The sequence below is a fragment of the Lycorma delicatula genome, chromosome 4 (genome assembly GCF_047948215.1).
Source record: "Lycorma delicatula isolate Av1 chromosome 4, ASM4794821v1, whole genome shotgun sequence".
Lineage (NCBI taxonomy): Eukaryota > Metazoa > Arthropoda > Insecta > Hemiptera > Fulgoridae > Lycorma > Lycorma delicatula.
In genome coordinates, this window is record NC_134458.1 from 194,301,173 (window position 1) to 194,314,750 (window position 13,578).

Consider the following 13,578-nt stretch of genomic DNA (forward strand, 5'->3'; position numbering starts at 1 on the left):
AGATTGCGCCACTAGTTCCATTTTTATAGCATTAGCCCTGGAACATTTTGTACAGATTGTGTATACAATCAGTCTAATTCAACAAGTTCAGAATCAAATAATGTAAGTCTGTTACAACAAATTAATTTTGTAACATTGATATTATTATCTAAATTAACTTGATTATTTTTGGCTAAGGGAGATCTGGTATTTAAACTCAACATAATGAGAGGTTTATATAAACAATTCATATGATTTTTGAAGTTCATGTAAATAAAAAAATAATCAATCTGCTCCTCATCATTAAATATTAAGTGAACCCTTACTCTTAGTTACCGACTGAGTTTCAAGAGCTTAAGATACCAAAAAAAAGAAAATATGAAACCAAAAAAAATATTATTTAAAACACCCTTAATAAAAGTGTGTTTTTGATTTATAATACGAGGGATGTTCAACAATTAACAAAACAAATTGATGTAGAGAAAAAACGGTTCATTCAATGACTATGAAACTTTTTGAGGGTCAAGTTGGCAACCTTGGGAACATATTTAATCAGCATTTTGAACATAATTACTTTAAACAAAACCTATTTTGTTAATTTCAAAATGTCAGCTCTGCTTCAGACATGTATGCCGGAAGAGCAATGTTCACTGATAAGATATTTGCAATCAGATGTGAAACTGGTGGAAAGTTACTCAAGAATGTTGAAACAGTATGACGAAAAGTGTTTAAACTGCAGTACTGCAGTACACAAAACTGCAGTAATGTGTATAACAGCTTAATTTATACAGAACAAGTATGACTAATCTCCATCACTCTGGAAGACCGGTTGATGCTTCGACTACCAAACTGCAAATCCCATAAATGATCTTACTTGCAAAGACAAGCGAGTCAAAATTTCCCAAATTGCTAGTTTGTGTAATATTAGTGTTGGAACTGCGCATTCAATCATTCATGACATGCTTAATTATCACAAAACATGTTCAAGATGAGTTTCAAGACAGTTTACACAAGCTCATAAAGACAACCAGATTCGTATTTGTTCCGAGTTCAAAAAACGGTTTGAAGCGGAAGGTGACTGGAGCAGTTTGAATGACTTTCTACAAATGGATACACCATTATAAGCCTGAATCCAAACAGCAAAGTCTTGAGTGGAAACATCCAGATTCGCCCAAAAAAAAATTCAAAACTCACATGTCAGCCGATTTTGACGGTCTTCTGGGACTCACAAGGCCAAATTTTTACTGGCTATTTAAAAGAACCATGTATCGTGAACAGTGAGTACTATTCTAACATGCTCCAACAGAAAGTGAGACCCACAATAAGGCAAAAATGTAAGGGTGCTCTCTCAAAAGGTGTGATTCTCTTGCATGACAACGTGCACCCCCATGCTGCTCAGAGAACGAAAGACGCTCAAGAAGTTGGGTTGGGAGGTGTTGCCACATCCTCCTTACCTCGTCTTGTCCGATTTTCATTTGTTCAGCCCAATCAAAAATCCGTTACGCAGCAAGAAGTTCCACGACAACAAAGCGATCAAAACAGCAGTACATGATTGGTTCAAACAACAAGGTAAAGACTTCTACACTGTACAAATTAGAAAGCATATAGAACGGTCCACTGTTCTATGTGCTTTAGACACTTGTTCCAACAAGTGTCTAAATGTTGCTGGAGACTATATTGAAGAGTAGTGTAAGTTTCACTGCCATTAAGTAAATCATGTTTTCTTTACATCAATTTGACTCATTAATTACTGAACGTCCCTGGTATGTTATTGTTCTTAAAACATGCTGATATTTTAAACATAAATAAAGTGACTTCTCCGAAGCTCATACCATTAAATCATTTCTGTAATTGTTTTGGATAGAAGATTCATTCGTACAGAGCTATTCCAAATTTAAATGGTTTCACACTGATAATCAGCAATGAGGTAGCAAATTTTATTCTAAAATCTTGAAAAATTCAAAATTATACTTCCAAGTAGTGTTTTTAAAACAAAAGAATAAAATAAAATAGAATAATAATTAACAATTTGCGTTATAGAAATATCTGGCCTAAATAAGTATAATACAATTTTTTTTTTAATACACATTTTACATATTTGTTATAATTACTAGTAAACAACTGAATACTACTATTCAGACTGTAATTGGGCTTTGCACATTCGCAAATTCTATTTCAAGCTAATATTCAGTTCAGGCTTACATTTCAGTACGTTAAACAAAAAAAAAACAAAAAAATGAATAAGAATAAAGTTTCATTTTAATGTAATGACATCTTCTTGTAAAAGAGTGTGAATTATACTGTATATATTTATAAAGATGAAATCAATGAAAAACAAATCACAATACAAATAACAACCCTATCATTATAGTAAAATATATTTTAAAAAATAAGGAAAAAGAAAAAACCGATTACTATATTGCTTTTATACTATTAAAAAGGAAGGAAATGGAAATAAGCTGGATACACACAACAATTCATTAAAATCACACATAAGTAAAAAGAAATATCACTGTACGATAAACCCCACACAAAAGGTAGAAAACTGAAAACGAAACATAAAATTACGCTTTTATACGACTACTCTTTTTGTAAAAGGAGACATTTAAGGAAGTGAAAACATTAAATAAGTTTTACATGAAAATATTAAACAACATCAAACTGGTTAATAATAGTAATCCTCATGCAATGTTTATATATAAACTGTTCAGGTAATAATAAAAATTTAGTATTGTTAATCAAATTTTGAAGTATTTTTTGTTTGGTACAAATGTAATAAATATATAAAATCAAGATATAACAAGGGTGAATCAAATATAAACTGGAATTTTTGTAGTAGTTGATGCATGGCTAATGGAGAGGGGCGTGGCTTCTCAGTGCTTTACACAGGGATGCGTGGAAGGGATCCCAATCTTAGAAAGCCAACTCACTATTTTTTTCTAGTCAGTATCACAATATCAAAGCATGAGGTATCATTGAGTGTTGCACAACATAATATTATTATTATTAAATTTCTCATGGCAGAGGGTGTGAAACCATCCAAAATTTTGAGAAGACTTCAGGCACAGTTCGAGGACAACACACTTAAAAAGACTCAAGTGGGTGATTGGCATAAGCAATTTTCAGAAGGATGAGAACTAGTTGAAATTGAAGGCAGCCATCATCGCCCAAGGACAAGTTCTATGACTGAAAACGTTCTCACATTTCATTGCCTTATCAAGGACTATCAATTAACAATTGGCAGTGCTCAGACAATCATTACTGGCGATCTTGGATTTAAAAAAGTGGCAGCACGATGGGTACTTGGTCCTCTCACCAAAGGTCAGAAGCTTTACCAGCTAGAGGTGTGCCAGCAGTTGTTGAGTTGTTACCAAGCTGAAGGAGAATTTTTTTTTGCATCAAATCATGGTCTGCGATGAAACTTAGTTGCACAATTACACCCTAGAATCAAAACAGGCAAGTATGAAGTGACACAAAAAAGGGAGAAACTGCACCCATTAAAGCATAAAACTCGACTGTCAGCAGGAAAGGTTCTGGCCACAGTATATTTTAACTTCAAAGAAGTTTTGTGTGTTGATTTTCTCCATGAACATCGTAAAGTGAATTCTGCATAATGCTGCCAAATTTTAGATGAGGAAAAACTCACATATTGTCAAAAAAAGACATCAATTTCCAATCCGAGACATCATTCTGTTTCACAACAATGCTCAGCCCCATACTGTGGCTCAAACTCAAGGAAAAACTGCATCCTTATTCTGAGTCTAGAATGGGTGCTCCAGTGTGACTACACTGGAGCACCCTCTACACAGTCTGGACTTGTTGCCTTCCAATTATCATTTGTTTGGGCTACTAAAAGAAGCACTTGGAGAAAAGAAATTTGAAGACGATGCTGTTGTTGAAGTGTTCATACGCAACTGGTTGATGTCACACCCACCTTCATTTTACGATAGTAGGATCAGAAAGCTACCTATCCTGGGAATAGTGTGTTTCCAAAAGAAGAAATTATGTAGAAAAATAATATTATCTATATTTTTATTATCCCTCAATAAATTATAAAACAAAACTTCCTGTTTATATCTGATTCAGCCTCGTATAAACATTGACAAAGCAAGAGGGTCATTTTAGAAATTAATAAAACATTTTAATTAATATTTTTTTTTTTACTTATAGGCTATAAGTGAATCTATTTCAAGGTCATCTGATATCATGTTTATCACATTTCAATGTTCATGTAAGTTATATTAAATATCAAACTGATTTTTATATAAATTTGATATTACAGTTATACAATTAAAAAAAACCACCATCATTCCAAAACCCACCATCAAATTTGGTAAAAGTATCATAAATGATAGAAATGTGCGTAATAATAATTGATCATTTGTTTGATGATGGAAGAGAGATATTACTAGCATCTCTACATTACCTCTAACGACTACAAAAATAGAGCTTCTTCCATCAGTTCCATTAAATTAATAGTGTCAACAGCTTCAATGATTATTTTGAATAAAATAATATTCATATCAAATATATTCCAAGAATGTTCATGTTTCCACAAGCATGTAATAACGGCTTTAAGATTTGCTCTTAAACAAAATAATGACAAAAGATTTGCACTGAATAATATGGGTTCCACAATAGATATTATCATACCTAGCCTGTTGCTTTTTGAAACAGAATATAAATTCTTCTAGTAAAAAAATATAAATACATAACAGAAAAAACAGTTGAATAAATGCATATAATGCTACAAGAGGCTCTGAATAAAAAGAGATGCTAACAAACCGATCAGGTGCCCATCTTAAAACTGATCTAACCTTTATGAAAACAACTCCATATATTATTGAAATACAGAATGGTGCAAAAGTCACTTGACACTAGGTAAAAAATAATTATGAATAGAAAAAAAGCTTTAAAAATTAACAACAGCAAAATGTAATATACAATAATTTTAGTCCATGATGTTGGTATTACAAAATGTTGATAATTCAGCCATGTCAAGTTGGTAATACAATGAAAAACACAACTGTCTAGATCTATATCTCAGTGTATTGAAATGAGCTGTAATGTTTGATTTAGTTTTTTGTGTTAAGTAGTTGTATTATTGTAAGGAAAGAAGAAAGGATTTTTGCTTTAAAAACGTGGTGATACTGCAGTTATTAATGAGTGGGCTAGACATTTTACATCAAACTCTTCCTCTAGACAAACAATGTACAACATGCAAGATAAATTTGAACATGGATTCGTTATGGATACACCAAGATTTGACTGCCCAATAATAGTCGCAACAGAGGAAGACCAATTGCGCGTATGTTTAGCAGTGATGCAAAGTCCATGAGAATCAATAAGAGGATTAGCCTCTGAGCTGGAGTTATCATAAAGGTCCGTACAAAGAATATTACACAAATATAAATTTAAAGTCTACATTCCACTTTACTTCATGGCTACCTGAAGATGACCCAGATCAATGTCTTCAGTTTTGTGAATTGACACTTAACGAACAGAAACAAGATCCGGAGTTATTCATTAAAATTGTGTGATCTGATGAGGCCAATTTAGATATAACTGCACTTACTGGCATACTGAAAACCAATATCTTCTGTTAGACCAACAACTCAGTCAACCAGATGTAAGTGTTTGGGGGACAATATCATCTTTTGGTGTACTCAGACTAAAATTTTTTGAAAGAACAGTGACAGGAGATAAATATTTGGATGTGCTTAAAAATTACATGTACCAAGACTCATGACATTGTTGAAAACAAAAGAAATTTACTTTAAACATGATGGTGCTTCACCACATTCTGCCACTGCAATCCACAATTATTTGAATGAAATGTTTGGTGGAAGAGTGACTGATCGACGAGCAGATATTGACGTGTCTCCACATTCAACAGATATTATCAAAATGGATTTTTTCATATGGGGTGTCGTCAAGGGTGTTTATTCTAGAAAGCCTCATACTATTGATGAACTGAAAAATTAAATTTGACACATTCAATGATTTGGAGAGTGATAGAGAACTTTGCAATAGAGTGTGTAACAGTGTTCCCAAAAGACTGCAAATATTTATTAATAAAGATAGTAAACATTTTGAACATAAACTATAATTGTAAGTATTGTCTGTAATAAATAAAATAAAATAAATTCGGTACTTTTATAAAGTGTCAAGTGACTTTTGCGTCACTCTGTATGTTCTCATTATTAGATCACATAGAAACAACTAAATAAAAACAGTTCTTACATTCTAGAGTTGGCTTCCTCTGATTTCCAAACCAGTCTAAAGGAATTTTTAAGAGACTGGCTGAGAGATAAAGTGAAAAAAGTAATTCATTTATAACAAAATGAATTGGCAGTGAAATTCTACAATGAGGAAATATTCAAGCTTAACTTGCCATCAACCAAATAATTTCAGTCTTTTTATAGTACCATATTAGTTTGAATTAGAAGCCTAGTTTTACCTGATAAGTACCTTGGTTCCAAATAGGATAATTTTTGTAGAGAGAACAGGCAAGGGACAGAATCCCTGGTTAACTCTACAGGCTTCCACTAAACTACAGAAACATAAAGGAGGCATAGGCATGTCTAACAGGCCTTAATTCCTTAACATAAACCCAATGAGCATTTATATAAAGCTTGCAAAACATCACCAAGGAGGTAGAGATAAAAAATAAAGAAAAGGTGTGGTTAAAAGGAAAGGATGCTAATCACATAGCAACTGAAATTGGAAAAAAACTTGATCAAAGGAATTCTAACCTTCTTTGGCATTATTCATTTATCTCACCAGATTTCAAAACAGATTACAGTATTTCTATTCAGGATAGGAGAAGCACATTACTAAACAATTTGCATCAATTAGTTCAAATATATGCTAAAACAAACTGTTTTACCTTTAAATAATATGAATAAATACTCATCTGAAAACAGGCTCAAGCTTCCTTAAGATAAATCATTGTCCACCCCCAGAATTAAGTGACATGAAAGTAATCAACCGAACTATATATCTTAATCTTATGGAGATGATATCAAAAAAATCAATTGAGAGGTAGTGGATATCAGGTGGTACAAGCTTTTTAATTAATTTCTCACAATTTTTTTTTAAACAAATTAATTGATCCTTTCTAAATTTTCCCTTCTAAATGACCTTTCTAAGAAAACAAATTTATACCAGATTCGCTAACTTGTTAAATAAATTAATGTAATAAACTGATATCAACAGATTGTTCATGAACCGATATTAGGTTTTTGTAAGTGATGTAAAATTATCAATCTTTCATTATGATAAAAGCAAATTTAAATAAAAATAAATATTTCATAATAATTACTGATAACAAATAAATGATATAATAAATAATTATTAAAACAAAATAAAATAAAATTAACTATTATAATGTTGAGTCCTGAACTGTGGGTTTTCTATAAGGAACTTCTGAAGACGAGAGGGATAATCAGTCATAACACCAGTCGCACCCAATTCAAATGCTCGTTTGAAATCTTCTTCGTAATTTAACACCCAAATGTATATCTGTAAAATATAAAAGGAAAATAAACTCTGTCAGATAAAATTTAAAAAAATGATGTAAGTAAATATAATTAAGGTTTGAAATAACAAATGATACGAGGTCTGTTCACAAAATAATCAAACTTTATTTTTTTAATCTTTATTATTAATTTTACAGATTATTATTGGTCCTTGTCCTCTTCAAAGTACTTCCCTCCCCTATTCACACACTTTTCCTAGCGGTATTTCCACTTCATGAAGCAGTCCAGGATAGCTTCATTTGAGATGGCCGTGAAGAATTTGCTTTAATGTCATCAATAATCTCAAAACAGCATCCTTTCTTCACTGATTTTAATTTCGGAAATAAGAAAATATCACAAGGAGCCAAGTTTGGCAAGTAGGGAGGCTTAGAAAGGACAGTCAACTGATTTCTGCCACAAAACTGACGAATTGACAAAGCTGGGTGTGTGGGCGCATCATCATGGTGAAGGAACCATGAATTGTTTGGCCACAACTCTGGTCTTTTTATGTACATTTTTTCATGTAACTGTTGTAAAATGCCTTGATAGTATGCACAGTTCACTGTTTCACCTGGAGACAAGAATTCAAAATGCACAATTCTATTAAAATTTAAAAAACAGAAAGCATCACTTTGACATTGGGTCGAGACTGACATGCTTTCTTAGGGGGTGGAGACCCTTTGTCAATCCATTGTGATGACAGAACTTTTGTCTCAATGTCAAAGCCATGAACCCAGCTTCCGTCTCTGGTTATGTTCCTTTCCATGAATGTCTCATCCTCATTGTCCACGCAATGTACTTTCTGCTGTTCAGTCATCAAATGAGGAACAAACTTTGCTGAACTCTGAACTTTGCATGTTCAATTTTTCAGTCAAAATGTCATGGCATGATCCAATCGAGATGCTAACCTCTTCTACAAGTTCTCTGACATTGCGCACACCAGAAAATTGACTTTGTGAGCGTGGGTGACATCAGTTGAAGTCGAAAGCCTTCTTGGTCGAAAGTCATCTTCAATTGACTGACGACCACTTTTAATTCGTGAAAATTATTCATAACATGGCATATGATCCAGAGCATCATCTCTGTAAGCTTGTTTCAAAAGTTGAAACGTTTCTGTGAAAGTTTTCCCCGGTTTCATGTAAAATTTTATATTGCACCATTGCTACTGAAAATCACACATCACAAAAATCACTACTAACACTTATACATGTTGCACTCAAATAACAATAACACGAAAACTAAACGAGATATCAACAATCCAAGAACATGTGGTTACAGAGTAGATAATGCAGAACACAATGCTGCCAGCTACACGTCACTAAATATCTCTGTTGGCACATAATTATAAATGTTCGGTTATTTTCTAATTAGACCTTGTAAGTAAATACAATTAAGGTCTGAAATAACAAATAAAAACAAATAATACATTGTAATGTCAATAACTCTAAATACTATTAATTCAAGGGGGTTAATAATCGGTTTTTTCAGATGTAATGACAATAAGTCATATCTAATTTCATTTAATAATAATATTTATTTTAGAAAGAACTAACTGGATTAATTAAAATTGATACATATTCTATCTATTAAAATGCATTTTGCAACAAGAATGTTTAGTATATTTAAAATTATTAACCATTTTTTAAATTATCAGTGAGCCATTTTATAGTAAAGATGATTAGAATATTAATAAACATTTTGTTCCTTTGCTTACTGTGGTAAATCTGAAATGCCAATTACTAGTTAAGACATAATTAAATGTGCACAAATTAAAATTACCCAATCCAGTTCATCAGTCTAAATCATTGTAAATTTCTTTAAAATAACAGTTTTTAAAAGTTTAATCCACTGAAATTGTCTTATCTTTAATTTTTAAAATATACGGACAAACTTTTTCACTTGTACGATGTTTGATCAGATTCTCTAATCAAAAACTAACAATAGTCACCACTCATCATTCCAGTATTCCATCTTCATTGGTACCAATGTTCCATAGTCAGAGTATCATGTTGGAAATGCTCTCCTTGCTCATCACTAATGGAGCCCAAATTTTGAGAAGAGTCTAGGTGAAAGTGTAGGAAATGAATTTTTAATGACATCCTACATCCTAAAGATTTAGTTTTCTAACAACTTACTAATAAAAAAACACAGATTTCATCTTTTCTGTTGCCTAAACTACCACTAACAATGACTTTGAAGGAATTCCATGCAACTAGTTCACATTTGCTAAGTTTATCATCAAATGTTGAGTCCTTAAGCAGTTTCTTGATTTGTGAACCGATATACACTTCAGCTTACCATCACTAAATTTAGGAAAACCTATTTTTATACCATTAAATCCTGGTCCATGTTTGTCTAGTGCATTTACAAAATTATTCATGAGTCCGAGTTTTATGTGAAGTAGCAGCAGTATGATTTTACCACTCTCAATTAATGATAAATGATTTTTTTTTTTTCACCGACCACAAAGTTATGCCACAATGGCCAGCTCTTTACTTTGTAAGCATTACTGTATCACGATTATCCCAAAGACAAAGAAAACAACAATATTTCATAAACCCACCTTATAAGCATTATTGCTTCTGATATTGACGCCATAGTTATGCAATAAAACTGCTTTCAAGCTAACTTTAGAAGAGTGAATAAAAAGACGCCATTCTTTAGGAATGTACTGAATTCCAAGCTCTTTCATCAGGCCATCGACATCAGTACAAACACACAATGAATTTTTCATAGTAAAATAAGTTGAGAGAATTTTATTTTGTGTTCTCAATGTAGTAACTCTAGTTTTTTCCACTAAAAGAATACACTGTTAGAGTCTAGATTCCAGAAGTTTAGCTTGCTGCTTTGATAACTTTAAATCGCAAACTAATTTATTTAGTTCACGTTGTTGAATTAAATGAGGAGATTTTTCATTACATACAAAAAAAATATCCTAAACATCCTCTACATTAACAGCTTTATTTTCTGACTGTTCTTCCAGCAATGCCAGATTAGATGGTGGTACAGGTACAGGTAACTCCTCTCCATGCGGTACTGTCTTTAGAGCTGAGGATACATCTGCATATTTTATGAACTTTCTATTTTTAAATGAAAATCCAAATATATTTGTCATACAAAAAGCGATAATCGGTTAAGTGATCTTTAGGTTCATGCCAAACCATCGGTACAACAAACAGTATGGCTCATCATTTCCTATTCAATCATTCAATTAAGAGTTAGAGTTAGCACGATATGCAAATAACATGAAGCACCCAGATTTTATCTTGACTCTAGAGTGTACAATCAAAATAAAATTTATGAGTTGTTTTTATAGATTCCAAAATAGTCTTTCTTTGAGAATTAGGTTTAAATTTATCAAAGACATAACAAAAATTGTCTGGATGATTTGAACATCCATGAACCTTTACAGAAGCCATGTTGTAGCAAATAAAAACGACAAAAATTACTTTTGTATTATAAAACAGATGAATATAAAATTCTGATGAAAATATAGCAAAATACTAATACCTATGTGACACAACACAACAGTATAGACAAGGTAAGCTAGACTCAATAAGATTTAATCTCTGTAGTAGGCAAAAACAGATGTCTATTTGATGACATCATACAGACATGTTTGTATGTGTCTACTTCTCATGATACAGTGTATATATTTTCTTTATTAAACACGTACGAATACGGTTTAAAAGTAAAAATACAGAAACTATTCTTAATTGTAACCAGTAGTTGATAAAAATGAGTTTATTATACATAAGTTTTACAAATTTACAATTTACATAAAAGCTTTACGTGGTAACACAATTTCAATAGCATATTTGAAATCAGCCCCCAAATTACAGTGAGAAAAGTTGTGTAACATGTTAAATAGAAGTTATTATTTAAAAATTCTCATAAAGAAAGAGGTAAATCTGTCCATAAATTTTATCAGACTCCAACAACAGTTTGAGAACAAATTATAGTCACAGACCAAGTGTAAGATTGGATAAAATAATTTCTGTGAAGGAAGAGGGGGTATGAAATTCATATTTCATACCCTTGACAACTGAAATTATCTGTTATTCTTGGTAACAAATCAAAAAAATTTTGAGACTGTTTATACCAATTATCAACTAACCATTGTACAAACACAAAACAGTACGATACTATTGTTGGGACTACTGAGTTTATACTACATGTCAGATTGCTGAACCGAAGATGTTTACAAGATAGGTTACTCTTCTTACAATAGAACAATAGGAAAAATATTTGGCTATGACTCAACTTCTCAATATTTTGAAAGTGAAGGACATACATTTTTTAATTCTTTAATAATAATGAATGTAGGGCCCACCATTTCACCCTTAATTGAAAAGAGCAAATTTTCAACAGAAAAACAGTAACTTTTCTTTAAAAAAAAGCTAAAACAATTTCTTCAACAAGTAAATCCTGTTCTGTAATTCAAAGAGATTTTCAATTGAGCTATGTTCTACAATTATTTAGGTAAACTTCCTTATCACTCAAAATATAGCAATGTGCTGTTCAACAAAAAATTAAATCCTAACAATTGATTCATAAAAATAAGTTAACAATTCAATTTCATTACTTCAAGACATCCTGTTCTGTAATTCAAAGAGATTTTCAATTGAGCTATGTTCTACAATTATTTAGGTAAACTTCCTTATCACTCAAAATATAGCAATGTGCTGTTCAACAAAAAATTAAATCCTAACAATTGATTCATAAAAATAAGTTAACAATTCAATTTCATTACTTCAAGACAATGTTTGTCTCCATAATGCTATTTTAATAAAGCTTGACTTGCCATTAACTCAAAATGGATATTCTGCTTTATAATCTTCACAATGTTAATTTGGCCTCATCTGACCGTTGCTTGTTTTGGTCAAACAGTAGAATTTTAGGGAACAAAAATTTGACTACTGTGCTAATTATCTCACAAAAACACCTTAACCAAATACACAGTAACAGAAAAACCTAAAAAAAATAATACTAAGAGTTGACTTTTGCAGGATCTGCATCATCGGTTAGTACATAATTCTATAATTACATCAACAAATAACAAAAACAAAAAGGAAATAAAAACTTAAAAATTTAGAAAATATAAACCCTAACAACCACAAAATTTATAAGAAAATACACTGCCATTCCAGGCATACTATAAATATAGTATGCTGGAATACTTAGAGGGATGTACAATAATAATTAGTGAGACAAATTGATGTAGAGAAAAAATACTTCATTCAATGACCATGAAAAGTTTTGAGGATCAAGTTGGCAACTTTGGAAACACATTCACTCAGCTGTTTGATCGTAATTAATCTAAACATAACCTCTTTTGTTGATTTTAAAATGTCAGCTCAGTTTGAAACATGTACGCCAGAAGGGCAACACACAAGTGATAAAAGTTTCAAACATCTTCAGTGATAATATTTTTGCTATCAGAAGGAGTGAAACTGGCAGACACTTACTCACGAATGTTGAAATAGTATGGTGAAAATTGTTTAAACTGCAGTAACATGTATAAGTGGGTGGAAAAGTTATTAATTCAGGCAAAACAAGTATAACTGATCTCCATCCCTCTGAACAACCAGCTGAAGTTTCAACTACTATGCTGCAAATTCGCATAAATGATCTTATTCACGAAAACAGGGAAGTCAATATTTCTCAAGTTGCTGGTTTGTGTAATGTTAGCATTGGAACTGCACATTTAATCATTCATGATGTGCTGAATTATCGTAAAACCTATTTGAGATAGGTTACAAGGCAGTTAACACAAGCTGCTAGACAACCACATTTGTACTTGTTCTGACTTCAGAGAATAGTTTGAAGTGGAGGGTAATGAATGACTTTCTTTCTACACATGAATACACCATTTCAAGCCCGAATCCAAACGGTAAAGTCTTGACTGCAAACATCCAGATTTGCCCACCAAAAAAAATTCAAAACTCATGATTGCAAGTACAGTGATGTTAACGGTCTACTGGGACTCGCAAGGCCTATTTTTATTGACTATTTAGAAGAACAATGTACTGTGAATAGAGAGCATTATTTTAAAACATGCTCTAACAGAAATAAAGAC

The 13,578-nt window shown here is 31.9% G+C and overlaps 1 protein-coding gene across 1 annotated transcript in view; it reads right to left on the reverse strand.

The window, feature by feature from the left end:
* Positions 1-7,356: 7,356 nt before the first annotated feature.
* The window catches only part of LOC142322782 (lysophospholipase D GDPD1-like), a 73,694-nt gene continuing 67,472 nt past the window's right edge, over positions 7,357-13,578 (reverse strand). Inside the window, exon 7 of the mRNA XM_075361858.1 lies at positions 7,357-7,503. Within this exon, the coding sequence (XP_075217973.1) occupies positions 7,357-7,503 (147 nt within the window). The remainder of the gene's footprint in view (positions 7,504-13,578) is intronic.